This window comes from Nomascus leucogenys, chromosome 19, assembly GCF_006542625.1.
Source record: "Nomascus leucogenys isolate Asia chromosome 19, Asia_NLE_v1, whole genome shotgun sequence".
In the NCBI taxonomy this organism is placed as follows: Eukaryota; Metazoa; Chordata; class Mammalia; order Primates; family Hylobatidae; genus Nomascus; species Nomascus leucogenys.
Window position 1 is genome coordinate 37,609,247 of NC_044399.1, and position 19,878 is coordinate 37,629,124.

General features: G+C 47.5%; 1 protein-coding gene across 3 annotated transcripts in view; it reads left to right on the top strand.

Annotated features, from left to right (window-relative positions):
- PHF12 (PHD finger protein 12) overlaps positions 1–17,367 on the top strand; it is a 46,007-nt gene extending 28,640 nt beyond the window's left edge. For all 3 annotated transcript variants that reach the window (XM_030799316.1, XM_003277063.2, XM_030799317.1), the window contains 11 exons: positions 1,172–1,292; positions 3,374–3,506; positions 5,201–5,365; positions 8,570–8,728; positions 9,335–10,130; positions 11,380–11,505; positions 12,250–12,393; positions 13,740–13,838; positions 14,949–15,031; positions 15,628–15,766; positions 16,105–17,367. In XM_030799316.1, coding sequence (XP_030655176.1) covers positions 1,172–1,292; positions 3,374–3,506; positions 5,201–5,365; positions 8,570–8,728; positions 9,335–10,130; positions 11,380–11,505; positions 12,250–12,393; positions 13,740–13,838; positions 14,949–15,031; positions 15,628–15,766; positions 16,105–16,439 — 2,300 coding nt within the window. In that variant the 3' untranslated portion in view covers positions 16,440–17,367. The remainder of the gene's footprint in view (positions 1–1,171; positions 1,293–3,373; positions 3,507–5,200; positions 5,366–8,569; positions 8,729–9,334; positions 10,131–11,379; positions 11,506–12,249; positions 12,394–13,739; positions 13,839–14,948; positions 15,032–15,627; positions 15,767–16,104) is intronic.
- Positions 17,368–19,878: the final 2,511 nt, after the last annotated feature.

Below are 19,878 nucleotides of genomic sequence, written 5' to 3' on the forward strand. Positions count from 1 at the left end.
CTCAGCCTCCCGAGTAGGAGTAGCTGGGTCCACAGGTGCACACCACCACACCCAGCTAATTTTTATATTTTTTATAAAGACAGGGTCTCACTATGTTGCCAGGGCTGGTCTCGAACTGTGCTCACACGATCCTCCCACCTCAGAGGATCCCAAAGTGCTGGGATTATAGGCATGAGCCACTGCACCTGGCCTTCTCGCTTTTTTTAATGGTTACCTAGTAGTTCATTGTACAGATACGTCATAATTTATTTAACCAATTTTCTATTAATGGACATTTAGGTTCCAAATCTTTTGTTACTAGTGGTAGTGCTTCAGTGAATAACTTTGTAAATACATCATTGTATACATGTATAGATGTGTGACTATGTCTATAGGACAATAAAATTGCTGGGTCAGAACTATGCATTTATAGTTTTGATAGATATTGCCAAATTGTCCTCTATTCTTTTTTCTTTTTTTTTAAGTCCTGGCTTCCTGATACCGTAAAGCTTCTAGGTCTTACTTTTTCTTCCCAAAGAAAGTGAAATTGGTAGGCTTAAGAAGGATGCATATAGAATCAAAGCTTCTCTGATTTTTATGAAAATGTGGGCCAGGTGTGGTGGCTCACACCTGTAATCCTAGTACTTTGAGAGATCAAGGCAGGAGGATTGCTTAAGGCCAGGAATTGGAGACCAGTCTTGGCAACATAATGAGACCCCATCTCTCAAAAAATAAAAATAAGTAGGTTAGCTGAGTTTGGTGGCCCACACCTATAGTCCTGTCTAATATGGAGGCTGAGGCAGGAAGGTTGCTTGAGCCCAGTAGTTCAAGGCTGCAGGCCAACTCCACAGAATAGTCCTTGTTGACTATGTGACTTGGACATTTACATTTCTTAGGTTGCCTGTATCTAACCTAGCATTTCTGACCTTTTTATGTTTGCAAAACAGTTAGATGTGTTTCTGCCATAGAACAGGTGACTTCTGGTTGTGACTTGTGTATTAGTCTCTTTTTTTTCTTCCCTTCTCATTCTTTTTTCTAACTTAAAATCAACCCCAGGGGCCTCAGAGAGCAATTCATGCCTAGGCCATGACACATGCTTAAGATCTGTTTTTGTCACTTAATGTTGTTTCCATATTGCAGGCTAGAAACTCTGAAGCTAGGGATAGCTCAGCACAATCATTTTCTTTTCTAGGTTCTAGCAAGAGGAGAAGAAAGGAGGAAACCACAGGGAAAAATGTTAAGAAGACACAGCATGAATTAGATCACAATGGTCTCGTTCCCTTACCCGTCAAAGTCTGCTTCACGTGTAACAGGTATTTTCTTTCACACTAAGGGGCTCTTTCTCATATTTAGCAAATGATACTTTTTCTCTCTTCACCTCTTCCAGACCATGTATGTTAAATGTGAACAGCCCATATTCTGATAGTATGAGTACACGGAGACTAACTGACTAATGGACTGACGAGAGCCTCGAATGTGTATGTGTTAACAAATTTTCTGAAGAATCACAGTACAGGAGTACTGTGAACTGTGTTGAGCCCGAGCACGGTGGCTTATGCCTGTAATCCCAGCAATTTGGGAGGCTGAGGCAGGCTGATCACAAGGTCAGGATATCGAGACCATCCTGGCTAACATGGTGAAACCCCGTCTCAACTAAAAACTAAAAAAAAAAAAAAAAAAAAATTAGCCAGGCGAGGTGGCGAGCGTCTGTAGTCCCAGCTACTCTGGAGGCTGAGGCAGGAGAATGGCGTGAACCCGGGAGGCGGAGCTTACAGTGAGCCAAGATCGCGCCACTGCACTCCAGCCTGGGCGACAGAGCAAGACTCCATCTCAAAAAAATAAACAAAAATAAATAAAACGAAAACAATGGCCCGGTGCGGTGGCTCACGCCTGTAATCCCAGCACTTTGGGAGGCCAAGGCGGGCAGATCACGAGGTCAGGAGATCAAGACCATCCTGGTCAACAGGGTGAAACTCCGTCTCTACTAAAAATACAAGTATTAGCTGGACGTGGTGACACATGCCTGTAGTCCCAGCTACTCCGGGAGGCCGAGGCAGGAAAATCACTTGAACCCAGGAGGCGGAGGTTGCAGTGAGCTGAGGTCGCGCCACTGCACTCTAGCCTGGTGACAGAGCAAGACTCCATCTCAAAAAAATTGTGTTTACACACTAGAACGAGAGGAGTTGGACTTAAATTAAACATTAACTTGAATCACTAAAGATAAGTTTAAAAGTAGATAAGGATCTATGATAGTGTGTATTGGACTGGATGACTTCCAAAAGCCCCTAGGGCTGCCCCAGTTGTAGTCTCTGGGACAAGGTTTCCTTCAAATAGGATCTCTTTGACAGAAACCAGCTGCTTCAGTTACTGAAGCTGGACTTGTTGGCTTGGGTGTGTCAGAAGGACTGTATTATGGTCAGAGCAGGGTAGCAAGAGAAAGTAACTATCAAAAAGAAATGTTTCACAGCAAAAGGTATAAGGAAATGGAACTAGATAGTAGAGTGGCAGAACTCTGAGCCAGGACAAACTGTGGCTCCAGTGCATCTCGGGGACCCCAGGAGTATTGTAGTTACAAATCGTAGTTGTCATTTGCTTAGTCCTCCCTTGAACCCTGCTTACATGAATACATTACAAAATCATCTTTCCAGCACACCTCTGATTGTCAGTTCTGCTGAGTGCTTCATGCAGAAGAGAAATATTTTCTTGCTATAGTTAAGACTCCAGAAAGGTTGCTAGTGATTTTTTTTTAATGAAGTAGCCTCTCTCTTTTAAGAAGTAGGAAGATCAGATCAGAGTTCACTGTTTTCCCCCAGTGAGTACTGAGCATTGATCATCCCTGCTCTGCCACTTAAGCTGTACTCCAAATAAACATTCACTTTTCCACAAGACATGTTCTTCTTAGAAGAGAGAATAATGGAGAACCTAATGGGAGCCCCCAAATCCATCCATCTTTTTTTTTTTTTTGAGATAGAGTCTGTCACCCAGGCTGGAGTGCAGTGGCACCATCTTGGCTCACTGCAACCTCCGGCCTCCTGGGTTCAAGCGATTCTCCTGCCTCAGCCTCCCGAGTAGCTGGGATTACAGGCGCCCACCACCACACCCGGCTAATTTTTTGTATTTTTAGTAGAGACAGGGTTTCACCATGTTGGTCAGGCTAGTCTCAATCTCCTGACCTCAGGCTATCCGCCCACCTCAGCCTCCCAAAGTGCAGGGATTACAGGCATGAGCTATCACACCAGCCCCATCCATCTTTCTAATCATAAATGTAACTGAATCACTGGAGGAAGATATGGGAGAATGTTAGGATCAAGGAGGAGAGGCTGTTCCACAAGTCAAAGTTAGTTTGAATTTTCCTTTTCTTGCCACAGAAATGGCCTACATCTCTTTTTTGCAGGAGTTGCCGCGTGGCTCCTCTCATCCAGTGTGACTATTGCCCTCTCTTGTTTCACATGGATTGCCTCGAGCCGCCGCTCACTGCCATGCCCCTGGGCAGATGGATGTGTCCGAATCACATCGAACATGTGGTGGTAAGCGCTGCAGTGTCCATTCAGACCTCAACAGGCATAGCTGGAGGGTGGACTGATTAGTAGAAAGCATATTAAGGTCAGCTTGGTCCCAAGTTCACCACATTGTCATAGGTACTGGTTGCTGCAGGCCACCCTACTCAATTCTGATCATTTTGACATATTTCAGCTATGCTTTTTCTCACAATGTTTTGTTTCAGCTGCCCACACAGACTTAACTCACTAGTGCTTGGTTGTTTGTAAGTGACTTCTCCTACAAGGAATTAAGCAGTTGATGTTACAGCCCTAAAAGAGGAGTATATTAGATCCAACCTTAAGGAAATAAATCGTTGGCTGTCTGGGGTACATGTGTCCCAGGCACCAAATGAAGTTCAGTAAATAAGCTGTTGAATGAATAATAGTGTGAAGGTCCTATTGCTTTCTCTTCCAGGAGTCTTGGGTTTATTTTCCAGACTGAGGCTAGAAAAGAGCTGTCACTTGCTATCTCCAAAAGAAGTTTAGGACATCTCTTTATAGGCAGTTAGAACAGTCACTCACAAGATTGAATGGGAGAGGATTTGAGGAGGAGGAGCTCCCTCATAAGAGCAGCCTTCCAAATTAAAAAGGCTACTGCTTAAGACATTGTCAAATGATGATAACCATGGAATGACCATTGGCCTTCATGGCAGTGTGCTGCTGACCTTGCACTGAGAGGAACCTCCGTTAAAGACTTGCACACATGGAAGAGAAGAGTTACTTTGTGTTCTTTTGACTCATGCCACTCAAAGATTTTTCTAGGAGGAAAATCTAGTCTTGTTTTGCTTCCGTGTTTCTCTCCTAGTCTTGTTTTGCTTCCTGATGAACCAGAAAAAAAATGACCATAAGCAGTTTACCCAAATGTGAAACTTAAAGAACAGCTTTCTAGCATTTGAGAAATTATTAGTTGGTTAAATTTTTGTTAGCCACTTAAAGGTTTTTCCTGATTTATGAATTAGGAAGCTGCCACAGCAGGTCCTTTCTTTTGAATTAAAATGTAGGAGCCCCGGTGTAGAATAGGAAAAGTGGCATAATTTCTGTATGCCTTCTGTATATTATTGCAGAAACTCTTCTTTCTTTTCTCCTTTTGGCCTCTAAGAGCAATCCAAGGTTTTCCCTTCCGGTAGAGGAAGACTGATACCAAGATGGGTTAACTTATGCTCCTTGGTACCATGGAGTAGGAATAGAGCAGAGCACACAGATTTCTGGTTCTGACCCAGTTGTCAGCCAAGCTCCTATGTAGGACACAGTCCTGCTTTTCCTATGAGAGAGAGGCCCTTCCCGGGAAGGGAGTCTGGGTCTCTTAAGAGTTGAAACATACGTCTTCTCTGAAACCTATGCTGCTATTAGAGGGCCCTGACAGAGGCTTCTCTGAGCTGGAACAGAGACTGTCAGAGGCTGAATTTGGAAGGGTACATCTTGGCTCATTTCTCCTGCCTTCCTTAAGGCTCTCTAGGGAGCAGGAACATATTGGCTCTCTTCCACTGGACTGGGCAGGGCTGAGTAGGAAGTCTCATCCGTGTTCCCTTGCTCTCTGACAAAGAGTGCCAACATCCTGGTCCGTAATTGAGGGAACCCATGTGGCTGAGGGCTTCTAGTTTTTAAACACAGGGAATGGGGTTAACTGGGACAGGAGGTGCCTTTTGAGGCTCACCACAAGGCTGTGTCTGCTTTGTCCCTAGCTGAACCAGAAGAATATGACACTGAGCAATCGGTGCCAGGTGTTTGATCGTTTCCAGGACACCGTTTCGCAGCATGTCGTCAAAGTGGACTTCCTGAACCGAATCCACAAGAAGCACCCCCCTAACCGGCGTGTGCTCCAGTCGGTCAAAAGAAGAAGCTTGAAGGTGAGTCACAATCAGGTGCAGGCAAGATGGTGGTCTGCCTGCCATCATGGGTTAGACAGAGGATCACTGTCCCAATTTTACAGGCAGGAAAACTGAAGCCCCAGAAATAGGTTTGTGGTGTCTAGTGAGTAATGAGTGTGACCTTCATTTACTTGGGGATGATGGTCAGGATTATGAGGGCCAAACCTCAAGTTAGCCTTCGAAGTCTACCAGTCTCTAGTTTTCCAAAGGATAAGCACTCTTCAGCCCATCCCATCAAAACCCAAATGTGCTCTGTTGTTACTGCCACCCTCACCTAACACTCATTCTATCTGTTCCTGTTAGATGGCCTCTGTCCAAGAGGCAAGGTAAAGGTGGGGATGATTAAGCAGAAAGAGCCATGTGGAAGGTGAAGAGCTAATGCCAGCTCAGGAACTTAAGTGGAAAATATCTAAAGGAAACTTGAATCTATTTTTCCAGGCTGCTGTTAATATATCACCAATGCTCCAAATTGTAGCATAGCTATAATAATACCTAATATTTATATGCTCTTGACATTGGCCAAAGTGTATTTACAGAGATCGACAGAAAAATTTCCCTCCTTGAAAAGCATTTGGTGGTAGTGAGGATGTTTTTAAACCATTCAGTCCCGTCATTCAGTTAACTTAGAGGGTCCAACACTATATACCCATATATAAACTTGTTTTTCTCTTTTGAAATGATCCCACAGTCTTATGTGCTAACAGAAACCAGCACTTCTCAAGTATGGCCACTTGGTGGCAGCCACATTTTAAAATCAATCACACTGGCCAGGCGCAGTGGCTCACGCCTGTAATCCCAGCACTTCGGGAGACTGAGGCAGGTGGATCACCAGAGATCAGGAGTTCGAGACCAGCCTGACCAACATGGTGAAACCCCGTCTCTGCTAAAAATATAAAACATTAGCCTGGCATTGTGGCAGGCATCTGTAATACCAGCTACTCGGGAGGCTGAGGCAGGAGAATCATTAGAACCTGGGAGGTGGAGGTTGCAGTGAGCTGAGATCGTGCCATTGCGCTCCAGCCTGGACAACAAGAGTGAAACTCTGTCTCAAAAAAAAAAAAAAAAAAAAAATGTCAGTCACACCACTGCCATCACCTCCAGTGGGTATCAGCACTAGCAAGATGCTAACTGTTGAAAATTGTATAACAGGCCAGGTGCGGTGGCTCACACCTGTAATCCCAACACTTTGGGAGGCCGAGGCGGGCGGATCACCTGAGGTCAGGAGTTCGGGACTGGCCTGGCCAACATGGCGAAACCCCATCTCTACTAAAAATACAAAAATTAGCCGGGCGTGGTGGCAAGCACCTGTAATCCCAGCTACTTGGGAGGCTGAGGCGGGAGAATCGCTTGAACCTGGAAGGCGGTGGTTGCAGTGAGCCGAGATCATGCTACTGCACTCCAGCCTGGGCAATAGAGCAAGACTCCGCCTCAAAAAAAAAAAAAAGAAAAAGAAAATTGTATAACAAACTTAACTGGGCAAATATTTATACATCAGTGGAGACACAGGTTTTCCAAAACTAGATTCAAATATTTTGGGGATGGATATTAAAGGTAGTATGCCTCATCTCAGTGAAACAGATCTAAAAGTAATCCAGACTGTGTAATTCACTGTGTAGATTTGTCAGAGAGCATGCTGAAGTGAACGGGCCAGGAGACCTTGATAAAAATCCTGTCGTTGTATGGTGCCCCTCCCCCCCCTTTTAAGTATTTCTCTAGTGAGGGAACTCAAAGGGCATGAGTTACCTGCAAAGTATTTTGTACTTGGACAGTTTGAGAGTGAAATAGGACCATAGCACCATAGAACATTGGTGAAGAACCCCAGCTGTCTCCTGGAACATTAGCCTTTACACTTGATTCTAGCAATTCAGGAAAAATCTGCTGAGAACTTTGTATCTTCATTGCGAATTTCTCTTCCACTTAGCCCTTCACTCTTCCCCAGGGGTAGCCTTAGACTAGTCCACTGTTCATTCCTCCTCCTCTCATTCCTGGGTGATCTCAGAAAGCCCATGGCACCAGCTAAGGCCATCACCAGCCCATATTCCATGCATTTCTCCTTATATCCAGACTTATGTCTGCCTGCCCATCCCACAGATATCTCAGGATGAACCTCCCTAAGACCAAAAGTCTTCTGCCTCTCCACATCTGCTCTTCTTCCTGTATCTCCTGTTGCAGTAAATAATAATGATCACTACTCAGTCCCTCAAACTAAAATTCTGGGAACCATTTTCAGTTCTTCCCTTGTCTACCATAAGGATTTTGTCACCAAATTTGTTGGTTCTCTGGATGTTTTCCAAATCCACAAAGTGCTATCACATCTCTACACCTTACATCTTCTCCGCCTCCCTTATTTTTCCTTTATCTGCCTGGAAGATCCTACTCAACTTCCAAGTGTCAACTCAAATACTGACTTCCTATAAAATCGTCCCTAATCCCAAATTCCTGTCCCCCAAACTAAAATAAGCACTCTATGTTTTTAATAGCATCTTAGACATGCTTCTCTTCTAGAACCCATTACCTTGTGTTGTAATATTTCTGTGTTTATCTCCCCACTAGACTGTGAGCTCCTTGAGGGCAAGTCTTAAGTTTTATTCATCTCTGGATCTCTAGAACTTGAAACAGTGCCCAGACACAGGAGGTGCTCAATAAATGTTGGTTGAATGTATGAATGACTCTTTGCTTGTGTGGCTCTTTCATTCTTCCATAGTGTGATTCAGAGTGTGTCTTCTGTTTTTGGTGCACAGAGACGTCTTTAGTTGTTTCATGAGTCATGAATGAATGGATGAAGGAAACTAACATTGATTGAGTGCTTATCATGAGCCAGGCCTCATGTCAAGCATTTTTATCTCTCAGTGACCGCTCACCCACTCCCAAACTTGACACTGAGCAATAAGAACCCAGAGTACCACTCTGAAGCCCTGTCCAGTGCCAGTCTTACACCTTTCAGGCTGAAGCAGAAGACAGAACGCAGTGGTTTCTGTGTTCTGCAGGCCTTAGACCTCGATGAAGAAAAGTGGAGGCCCCACGTGCTATTTCCATTTCTGAGCCTCCTTTTCCTCAGCGGACCCCAGAGTGGATGGTCCCTTGAGCACCAGCACCACAGACAGAACAGCATACCAGGGCAGAATCAACTAGACATGTTGGAACTATCTCCCTCTCCTTCCTTCTTCTATCTATCCTGAACAGGTTCCCGATGCTATAAAATCTCAGTACCAGTTTCCACCCCCTCTCATTGCACCCGCGGCCATTCGGGACGGGGAGCTGATCTGCAATGGGATCCCTGAGGAATCACAGATGCACCTTTTGAACTCTGAGCACTTAGCCACCCAAGCAGAGCAGCAAGAGGTGAGTGAAAGCGGGGCGGGGATTCCAAATCCAACCTTCCTTCCGTGTCACCACAGCTGTTATCGGAAGTAGCCTCAGTGTGATTCTCATTCCAGTCCCCACCCACCCTCATCCTAACCCCTCAAGAGTTGAGTATTCCAGGGGGAACTTCTGGCTCAAATCCCAAAGGCAAGTAAGAGATCTACAAAGGCAACTGGTCTGCTTCTCTCCATCGTTACCCCAGTGCACTGTGAGATGGGCAAATCTATACTGTAGAAAGAGATGAGTAGACCCATAGAGAGGTTAGGTGATAGTGCTGGACATACCACAGGTGCTCAGGGTAATTGCTGAATATTGGTCACAAGTAAGCCTTAAAGGCAGAGTCAAAATGCAGATCCCAAGCTCTGTTGGCCAGAGGGAGTGTTGGCCTGCTGAGGATACCTGTAAGTCTTGCTTGGGAATGGAAATGGAATTCTATCAGGAGTCAAGCACACCCTTTGTGAGCATTCGTGATGGGACCTCGGAAACTGCTTGTCAGCTCTGCTGCAGCCCTGGCCACTGTGGCAGGAAGGACCGGCGCCTCTCAGGCCTCTCACCCTCCTCTCCTCTCCTCTCCTTCCATTGCAGTGGCTCTGTAGTGTTGTTGCGCTCCAGTGCAGCATATTGAAACATTTATCTGCTAAGCAGATGCCTTCGCATTGGGACTCTGAACAGACAGATAAGGCTGATATTAAGCCTGTTATTGTGACTGACAGCTCAATCACCACCTCCCTGCAAACAGCTGACAAGACACCTACACCTTCCCACTACCCCTTGTCCTGCCCCTCAGGGATTAGCACCCAGAATTCCCTGAGCTGCTCTCCACCCCACCAGCCCCCAGCCCTAGAGGACATCGGCTGCAGTTCTTGTGCGGAAAAATCCAAGAAAACCCCTTGTGGGACTGCCAATGGGCCAGTGAACACAGAGGTGAAAGCTAATGGCCCACACCTCTACAGCAGCCCTACTGATTCCACGGACCCCCGGCGACTTCCAGGCGCTAACACCCCACTACCAGGCCTCTCACACCGGCAAGGCTGGCCCCGGCCCCTCACGCCACCAGCGGCTGGGGGCCTTCAGAACCACACCGTCGGCATCATTGTGAAGACAGAGAATGCCACTGGCCCCAGCTCTTGCCCCCAGAGGAGTTTGGTTCCTGTCCCAAGCCTGCCCCCTTCCATTCCCAGCTCTTGTGCCAGCATCGAGAACACCAGCACTTTGCAAAGAAAGACTGTCCAATCACAGTTAGGACCTCCATTGACAGATTCAAGGCCACTAGGCTCACCCCCAAATGCCACCCGGGTGCTCACTCCCCCGCAAGCAGCAGGAGATGGTATCTTGGCCACAGCAGCCAACCAACGATTCAGCTCACCAGCGCCATCGTCAGGTGAGTGCTGCTCAGCTTTGGGTTGATTTGGAATAATTTTATGCTCTTTCTGGCAAATAAGACAAGATTCTAAAAGCACTTATATTCCTGTGAATACTTCAGACGACTTTGGCCTTTGTATTGTTTGTCTTACTCTCGTTTCCATAGTAGAAGAGGAAGCACATGTTAACTTGTCCCTTTTATAAATGGGACTGCTTAGGCTCTGAAACCTTCAGTGATTTCCTTAAAATGACCTACTGAGTCACTGGCAGGATTGGAACCACAGCCCAGGTCTCCTGACTCCATCCCATACCTTCCGGGCCTAGGCCCCTGCCTGTTTTGTTCTGTCACCTTAAAAGAAGGCAGGGTGCCCTCTGGAATTACTGTGATCAGCCTGAGGTTCTGCGTGATGGCCTCAGTATTGTCAGATCCACACAAAAGAATGGATTCATGCCTGATGCATATTCTCAGAAAGAGTTAATCTGATGAACTTCCATATCAGGAAGCAGGGATAGACAGCAGCACTGTCTTTCAGAGGAGCTGTAGAGTGGGATGCCAACAGGGGTTGGTCTAGCCCAGAAGCATGCCCTCAGGCCACATGCCAAAGGGTGGTCCTTTAGGTCTGTACTTGGCCTACTGTGGACCTGCTCTCTCAGCTGTCCCCAGACAGCACTCAGGACCTTGAGGTTGCTGACCCCGGCATCTGAACCAGGTTTCAGATGCTGCCGGAACCCCCTGTGGTCTCTCCCGTCTGAACTGAAGCCGGCCTCCTAGTCAGCTGGGAGTCTCGGTAACCAGGTGATTGTGATTCCTCTGCATGGGGGCCCCTGGTCCCAGGATGGCCCCACTCCCAGGCTGTTTTCCTGTCTCTGTTTATCACTTAATACCAGCGTGGGTGGATTTTCCACGCTGTGAGTCATATTTCAGTAGGCAGGAATTATAAGGGCAGGCACCACTTATTTAAAAGTAGAGGCAGCAGGGAGGTGGTCATGACCCAAAGAATGAAGCTGCCCCACCACTTTCCCCAGAGCAGTGGATTTCAGTGGTTCTCACTGCTCTGGAGACTCCTGTGTACCTGGGTGCTTTGCCGTTCCATCTGCCCTTCCTCACCACACGTTTTTAGCTCTAGGAGTTCCAGAGCCTATGGGTTGAGAATCAAGAAGGGAACATCACCTTGGGTCCGAAATCCAGACCTGTCTCAGCAGTGGGGGATTGGACGGTGGGTTTCCCTCAGGCGACGTAAGTAACAGTCTTCCTGCTCCGTCCCCAGATGGCAAGGTCAGCCCCGGCACGTTATCCATAGGAAGCGCTTTAACCGTACCCTCTTTCCCAGCCAACTCTACTGCCATGGTCGACCTCACCAACTCACTTCGAGCATTTATGGATGTCAATGGAGGTGAGTGAATGAGCTGCTGCTGTTCCACCGTTTGCTATGTTGAAGGTGCTATTCCTATACAGCATTCAGCTCATTTCAGAAAGGGAGGGAAGGGACACCTGATCCCAGAGGCCTAGGGGAGATGGGAATGAGGAGTATCCTTTTGGATGGGGGGGGTGGGGTGAAAAAGCTCCTTCTGTAGCTCTGCCTTCTACATGTGCATATATACATAATCAAAGATGAAGGGAGGACAGAGCCAAGCTGAACCAGTGAGACGAGAACAAAATCACTTTAGGCAGATCACCTGGATTTGCAGAATAAAACTAAGATCCTCACTCCCAAAGGAGGGACCTCATCTGTGGGAAACCCCCAAAGTCCAGGAGAACAGGGACAGATCTTGATCTCTGTGAACACAAGGTGGGTAGAAAATTCAAGTCTCAATATCAGACATCCAGGCCCTCCCCCACAGACAGGCAAGTGGTTTATTCCACTCTGCCTTTCTAGGAGCACTTTAATTAAAATCAGTCCACCCAACTACAGAAGGTAGCTGCAACTGCACAGGCTGCATTGGGGCCTATCCCACTGCAAATGGCAAGTGAGGTGCCCAGCTGCAGATCCTTGTACGCTCTGCACTCAATGCTGTTTGAGTAAAAATCACTTGGCTGGATTTTAGAAATGCCGAACTATTTGCTCTGTGACCCTGATTTGCTTGCACATTCCACTTCCCATCTCAGCTGCTTTTTAATCTTTCTCTTTGGCTAATAGAAATCGAGATAAATATGCTGGACGAGAAGCTGATCAAATTTCTGGCCTTGCAGAGAATACATCAGCTTTTCCCCTGCCGGGTCCAACCTTCACCAGGCAGTGTCGGGACACATCAGCTGGCTTCTGGAGGGCACCACACAGAAGGTGCGCATGTACACACCTGTCACCACATCATCAGATCTCCCCTCTACGTGTGTGAATGGTCACCTTGCCTCTATGGAGAATCTGAGCTTCCAGTATCTCAAACCTCCTTGTGTGCTTTTCATGGGCTTAATAAAGCACCATGGTTTTTTCTGAAGAGAGCAGGAACAAGATGGCAACCACAGCTTTCTGATCAGACTTGGGGAAGTCTGCTGTAACTTTCTTTCATATATAAGTCCACTTCGAGACACAGCAAAGCAGCTACCAGTACCTTTGGGTATATGTAGTGTACTTTCTGCTTACTTGCTTTCAAATATTTGAATTAGAAGGGCTTCCCGACTGAGTGCAGTGGCTCACACCTGTAATCCCAGCACTTTGGGAGGCTGAGGCTGGAGGATCACTTGAGCCCAGGAGTTGGAGACCAGCCTGGGCAACACAGTGAGACCCTATCTCTACAAATAATTTTAAACTTACCCAGGCATGGTGGCATACACCTGTAGTCTCAGATGCTTGGAAGGCTAAGGTGGGAGGATCGCTTGAGCTTGGGAAGTCAAGGCTGCAGTGAGCTATGATTGTGCCACTGCACTCCAGCCTGGGTGACAGAGTGAGACCCTGTCTCCAAATAAATAAGTAAATAAATAAATAAATAAAATTTTAAAAAGAATGGCTTCCCAAGAGGGAACTTTTCAAGTTCAAGGTGAGAAATAGAATAACACTAGGCCAACCTTCTGGAAATTTTCCCCGAGGGGTTAACTCTGTTTCAGATATGTCTGAGCATTGGCCATTAAGAGCCTTGCTGCTTCAAAGTGTGGTTCCCAGACCAGCAGCATCAGCAGCCCCTGAGAGCTTGTTAGAAATGCAGAGCTCAGTGCATTGGTTTTTTGCCTATTTTTAAAGAAAACAGCAAAAGAAATGCAGAGCTAAGGCCCCTCCTCAGACCTATTGAATCAAAATCTGCATTTCAACAAGATCTGTAGGCGATTCTTATGCACATTAAAGTTTGAGAAACACTGGTCCATGCCGTCTGTTTTTCCATATTCTCCATATAGTACCAGCTGGAATATCCCGGATAGCCAACCAGGAGCCCAGGAACTTACAGAGTACTGTCATCTCTGACTTCTCTGACCATCTTCAAAGATGGTCCTCTGTACCCTGTGTTGGAAATGCTGTGGGTGGGGAGAGAAAGCCTTACCCTGCCGCAGCTCAGTGTTGGATGTGAGTTTGGAAAGATGAGTCATCCAGCGGGATTTTCTCCAGGCCATGAGCCAAAGGTCCAGATTTTGTTGGTTTATGTTTGGATCACAGGATCTGAGTTTCTGAATGATCCTATTCCTATGTTTGTCTTATAGTGCAAAGAAAGGAGGTACAGGCCCGAGCTGTGTTCTACCCCCTCTTAGGGTTGGGAGGAGCTGTGAACATGTGCTATCGAACCCTCTACATCGGGACAGGTGAGCCAGCCAGGAAGCTGGGAGAGACACTGAATCTGTTCAGCCCTAAAGACTGACACCCTTACCCACAGAAGTTAGAAAGGGGTGAGGGAAGCCCTTTCCAGAGTTGACTGCTTTAAATCAATGGATAGCTAGACAAGAGAAACTAAGAATAGAGACAATCAGCCAGTCACGGTGGCTCACACCTGTAGTCCCAGCACTTTGGGAGGACAAGGCAGGAGGAACACTTGAGCCCAGGACTTCGAGACCAGCCTGGGCAACATGGTGAAACCCTATCTCTACCAAAAACAAATACAAAAAATTAGCTGGGCGCACATGCCTATAGTCCCAGCTACTTGGGAGGCTGAGGTGGGAAGATCACCTGAGCCTAGGAGGTCCAGGCAGTGATCCTTTTCAAGCCACTGCACTCCAGCCCAGGCAACAGAGTGAGACCCTGTCTCAAAAATAAAAGAGACGATCAGTTCCTTGTCTTCCCTTGTTCAGGCCCTTTTGTTTTGTCTTTGCCCAGTGTTGCAACAGCAGATATGAAAGTCAGCTCTGACTACTGCCCAGGGAGGCACTTTAAACACTGCCGGGAAGAACCCAAGAAGAAGGCAGATGCTTTGTCCCTGGTGGTCTTTGAAAGAGTGATAGGCTCACACATACCCAATCTTCAGTTAGCCCAGTATCTGTTTTTTGCTTTGTTTTGTTTTCCCTAAAAGTCCTAGAAACAGATAGCTCTATATCTGGTACAGAAGGACAGACAACTTAGCCCTTACCCTAGAAACTTCCCTTTCTTTAAGGTGATATGATTTTCTAGGCTCTGCACCCCAATGTTGTATTTTCATAGAAATATCCCGTCCTCTTCAGTAACTCACTGTTCCCTTCTGGGTAGCAGCCACATGTTCTAAAGCAGATCAGCTGGCAGGGACAGCTGTTCTTTATCAGGAGCTTGGAAAAGACAACAGTTTTTGTTCAAAAATAAAAGGGGAGGGCCCTAAGCTACTCACCCTTGAAGTCTCTGCTAGTGCCAACCCAAAAGCTAACTCCCTCCCTGTCTCACCTCCCCGACACATGCACCTTACAGTCTGTTCTCTACCTTCCTTTTCCTCTACTCCTGCCACCTTGCAGGAGCTGACATGGATGTGTGCCTTACAAACTATGGTCACTGTAACTACGTGTCCGGGAAACATGCCTGCATATTCTACGATGAGGTGAGGGCTGAAGATGGCGGTGGGAGGGAGCTTTCCCAACCTGAGGCCTCTCCCAGGCAGTGGGTTTTTGTTCAGTGCCCTGACGGGAGGGAAGAGGGATTGGGGGTCCTCTTCTTTATTCCCTCCCTGTCATTCCTGGAGGAGGAGAGTCTTGATGTGAAATGGCATCCTACCTGGGAAGGTAGCTTCCCAGGAGCAGGGCTACCATTTTTCCTGAGGTTAGTCACAGGCACAACAGAGGGAGCCTACCCTAAAGCAAGGGGAGGGGACCAGCATAGAAGGAAGCCAAGCCTTGTGGGTGTGTCCCTGTGAATTTCATCATCATCACGGGCCAGTGAGTATCATACCAAGAGGAGCGGTGCTGAGAGGGCAGAGTGAAGGAGGAGTGGGAGAGTAGGGAGTGTGGGACACCGGAAGGAAGGCTTCCCTGAGGAGGCGTCTCCAGCCCCCTTCTGAAAGGACAGGGGCCATGACTGGGGAGGCAAGTAAGGACTCCCTAGGTAGAGTAGCACTGCCTTCTCCATATGTACTCTCTCCCCTTAGCCCCAGGCCCCACACAGCAGACCACACATCTTATCTCCCCTCCTCCTCCTCAGAATACCAAACATTATGAGCTGTTAAACTACAGTGAGCATGGGACAACGGTGGACAATGTGCTGTATTCATGTGACTTCTCGGAGAAGACCCCGCCAACCCCCCCAAGCAGTATTGTTGCCAAAGTGCAGAGTGTCATCAGTAAGTTGGAGCAGAGGTCTGTGGCCACAAAGCTGAGGCCCCAGTCAGGGTGGTTCTGACTTGCTGCCCATGGTCTGTCTCTTGCCTTCCCTGTCCTATTGGCCAAGCTCTACTTCCTTGTGGGCCCAGGGCAGGCCACGGAGAAGCAAGTGCTGAGTACCCCCATGTGTGTACACACCTGTGGGGACTTCAGACTCCACCAATCCTTTCTGAGCATCCTTCATCCCTAGTCATGCAGCAGTTGGAATGGGGAGATGCAGGAGCCCAACCTTGGCAAACAGCCCACATGGGTTGGCTGCTCACTGTTCCTCTTCTGTGACCATCCCCCTTTTTCCCAGGGCGCCGCCGGCACCAGAAGCAGGATGAAGAGCCAAGTGAGGAGGCAGCCATGATGAGTTCCCAGGCTCAGGGACCGCAGCGGAGACCCTGCAATTGCAAAGCCAGCAGCTCGAGCTTGATTGGGGGCAGTGGGGCCGGCTGGGAGGGCACGGCCTTACTGCACCATGGCAGCTACATCAAGCTGGGCTGCCTGCAGTTTGTCTTCAGCATCACTGAGTTTGCGACCAAACAGCCCAAAGGCGATGCCAGCCTGCTGCAGGATGGGGTCTTAGCCGAGAAGCTCTCTCTCAAGCCCCACCAGGGCCCTGTGCTGCGCTCCAACTCCGTTCCTTAGGACTGGCGGCTACCCCGCCACTGGCCTGTACACCCACCCAAGACTCCTGCAATGCAAAAATGTACACAAACCAAGCCCGGGTGTTTTCTATACTCTACCAGAAACCCTTCAACTACAATCTTTGCATGAAATGAAGAAAACCTTTTGACTGTTTTTTAAAAATCTTTTCTTTTCTCAAGTTCTAGGGGGCATTTGCACATATATTTGTACTCAACATTTCATGGGAAAGCGGCAGACCCGAGCTGAGGAACAGCGTGGGCAGGGAGGGAAAGACCCAGGGTCTGGACACTTCCTCCAACACAAAACCCTTCCCCACCCACCTCCTGCTCCCTCCCCCTTGCCCACCGTTGTAAAATAATCAGAAACTTGTTCTATTTTGTGGCAGTGACAATAGTTTTATATTAAAAGAAAATACAGTTTTCATACAGCAAAATCTATACAATATCATTGTTTTATTTAATATAAAGATCGCTACCCACCTTCCTTCCATGGTTCCCACCCTCCACGTTATTTTCCCTTTCTGCAGCGGTTGCACTACAGGTAGCTACTGTGTATTATGGACAAATGAGAAATGAATTCTTTTTCTGGCTGTCCATCTATTTTATTTCAAATAAGGAAAAGTGTATTTGGATTTTGTGTAAATACATCTAGTGATGACATTTTTCAATGTTTTTAAAAACTGTGTACAGTACTACATGTGGTAGAGCGTTTTCTCAAATTGTCTATTGTAGCAAAAATGTTTTTGTCGTAAACCTGTTTTGTCTCCTTTTTTTGTTCTCTTGCCACTTCTCTCCTCTTCCTCCTGCCCCTGGTTCCCTCCTCTCCTCCCACCCCTACAACCAGTACCAATGTACATAGTAATTGTAATGTTTTAGACTTTACAGAAACTTTCCTGTATTCTGTATATAAAAAACAAAAATACTTCAAATTGTGTTTTCTGACTGTCTGTCCTACCTGTCATCACCCTTAGAGAAGACCCTCCCTTAGATCTGGGTCTAGCAGGTGGGGGGCCTTTTGAACAGGTCTCATTCCCATAGGGAAGTTTGGGAGGGGAGGTGTTGGAGAAAAGTGAGCCAGGGTGGGTGGAGGACAATGGAATGACATGGTTGCGTCTGCTGGCCAGGGGGGCTGTTTCTCCAGAGAACCCTGACTGATAGTGGAATCTAGTTTTGACCTGTCACTTCTAGTCATGTGATCTGCAGTCACACTTCTCTACAACTGCTATTCCTCATCAAAAAACGAGTCTGCCGCATTACTTTAATTCTCAAGTCCCAGGGACCTTCATTCAACCAAATTCCGTGCTTTCCTCCAAGATCTTAGTGAAAAACTCTCCAGGAAGTTTTCGTGAGGACAGCCTCCTCCTTAGATGGAGAGCACCTCTGTGTATATTCTAGCACTGTTTGTGTAGGTGCATCTGCTTGTGTGTCAGGATTTTGCCTTAGGGATAGAGCATGAATATTCTACCCCCAGCCTCATCCCACAGCATCTACAATGGAAACCCGAATCCGCAGTGCAGCTAAATAGGAAACTGGCCCTGGAATCTGAGGTCTGTCCCTGACTTTCATCTGCCCATCTAGGCTTCATCACTCTGCTCCCGGTGCCCTAATGGGCTTTTTGAACTCCCTAAGGACAGAAACTTGTATATCTTCCGCTCGGAATTTCCAAGTCTAACTACACTGCTGGGCACATCATAAGTGCCAAATACCAGGTTCTAAGTTGTACTGAATGTATCAGGCAACGGCCTTCTGCCCTGGAATGCTCTTACCCATTTGTTCCTAGCCGGCCCCACCCTTCCTGCCTTCATGGTCACTTGTAACTGAGTGATGGAGCTTCTCTGCCTGTCTCTGCCTGTCTCTTATCACCTGTGAGAACCATTCCAAAGGCAAATTTCCTCCTGAAAGGCAGTAACAGATTTTACTCTCTATCTCTTCCTGCTTCCCTTCAGCCATGGAAGGCACTAGTGGGGTTGAGGTAGGGAGATACAGACGGGGAATGAAGGAGTGAATTCTGACACCCCTTAACTGCCTGTGCCACCTTTAACAGTGTCCCCTCTAGCCTGTGTGGGGAGAACAGGGAAGAATCCTAGAAGCTGGGGGCTGGATGTGAAGATAAGAAAATGAAGGATTTGGCCCAGTGCAGAGGGTCACACCTGTAATCCCAGCACTTTGAGAGGCTGAGGCAGGTGGGTCACTTAAGGTCAGAAGTTTAAGACCAACCTGGCCAACACAGTGAAAACCCTTCTCTACTAAAATACAAAAATTAGCTGGGTGTGGTGTCACACACCTGTAATCCCAGCTACTCTGGATCCTGAGGCAGGAGAATTGCTTGAACCCAGGAAGCAGAGGTTGCAGTGAGCTGAGATCACACCACTGCACTCTAGCCTGGGCGACAGAGCAAGACTCTGTCTCAAAAAAAAAAAAAAAACAGATGGGGCTGGGCATGGTGGTTCACACCTGTAATCCCAGCACTTTGGGAGACCGAGGCAGGCGGATCACCTGAGGTCAGGAGCTCAAGACCAGCCTGACCAACATGGAGAAATCCCGTCTCTACTAAAAATACAAAATTAGCCAGGCGTGGTGGTGCATGCCTGTAATCCCAGCTACTCAGGAGGCTGAGCCAGGAGAATGGCTTGAACCCGGGAAGCAGAGGTTGCAGTGAGCTGAGATCACGCCATTGCAATCCAGCCTGGGCAACGAGAGCGAAACTCCGTCTCAAAAAAAAAAAAAAAAAAAAAAAAAAGACACCTGGACACGGTGGCTCACGCCTATAATCCCAGCACTTTAGGAGGCTGCTGAGGTGGGCAGATCACCTGAGGTCAGGAGTTCGAGACCAGCCTGGCCAACATGGCAAAACCCCCTCTCTACTAAAAATACAAAAATTAGTCAGGTGTGGTCGCGGGGACCTGTAATCCCAGCTACTCAGAAGGCTGAGGCAGGAGAATCGTTTGAACCCGGGAGGCAGAAGTTGCAGTGAGCCGAGATGGTGCCATTGCATTCCAGCCTGGGCAACAGAGGGAGACTCCGTCTCAAAAGAAAGAAAGAAAGGAAAGAAGGAAGGAAGGGAGGGAGGGAGGGAGGGAAGGAAGGAAGGAAGGAAGGAAGGAAGGAAGGGAGGAAAGGAAGGAGAAGGATTTGTTCGGAAGGGAAGGAAGGAGAAGGACTTGTTCCTAGAGGGAAAAGCATCTAGGACTAAACTCAAAGACACACGTGTATTCATGTACACACCTAACTTCAGAAGGGAGGGACTGTGCTACATACACCTCGAGTAAACATATGGAGATATGCAAGCACATGCATTGGCAGAGACTACAGATGCAGGCACATGCCTGGAGGGACTCTGCCGGAATGCACACAAACACCTACAAGATGCTTACATGGGCTCACACACAGGATCCAGAGGCACGCACACAACCCAAAGGGTGATCCTCGGGGCCATGGGC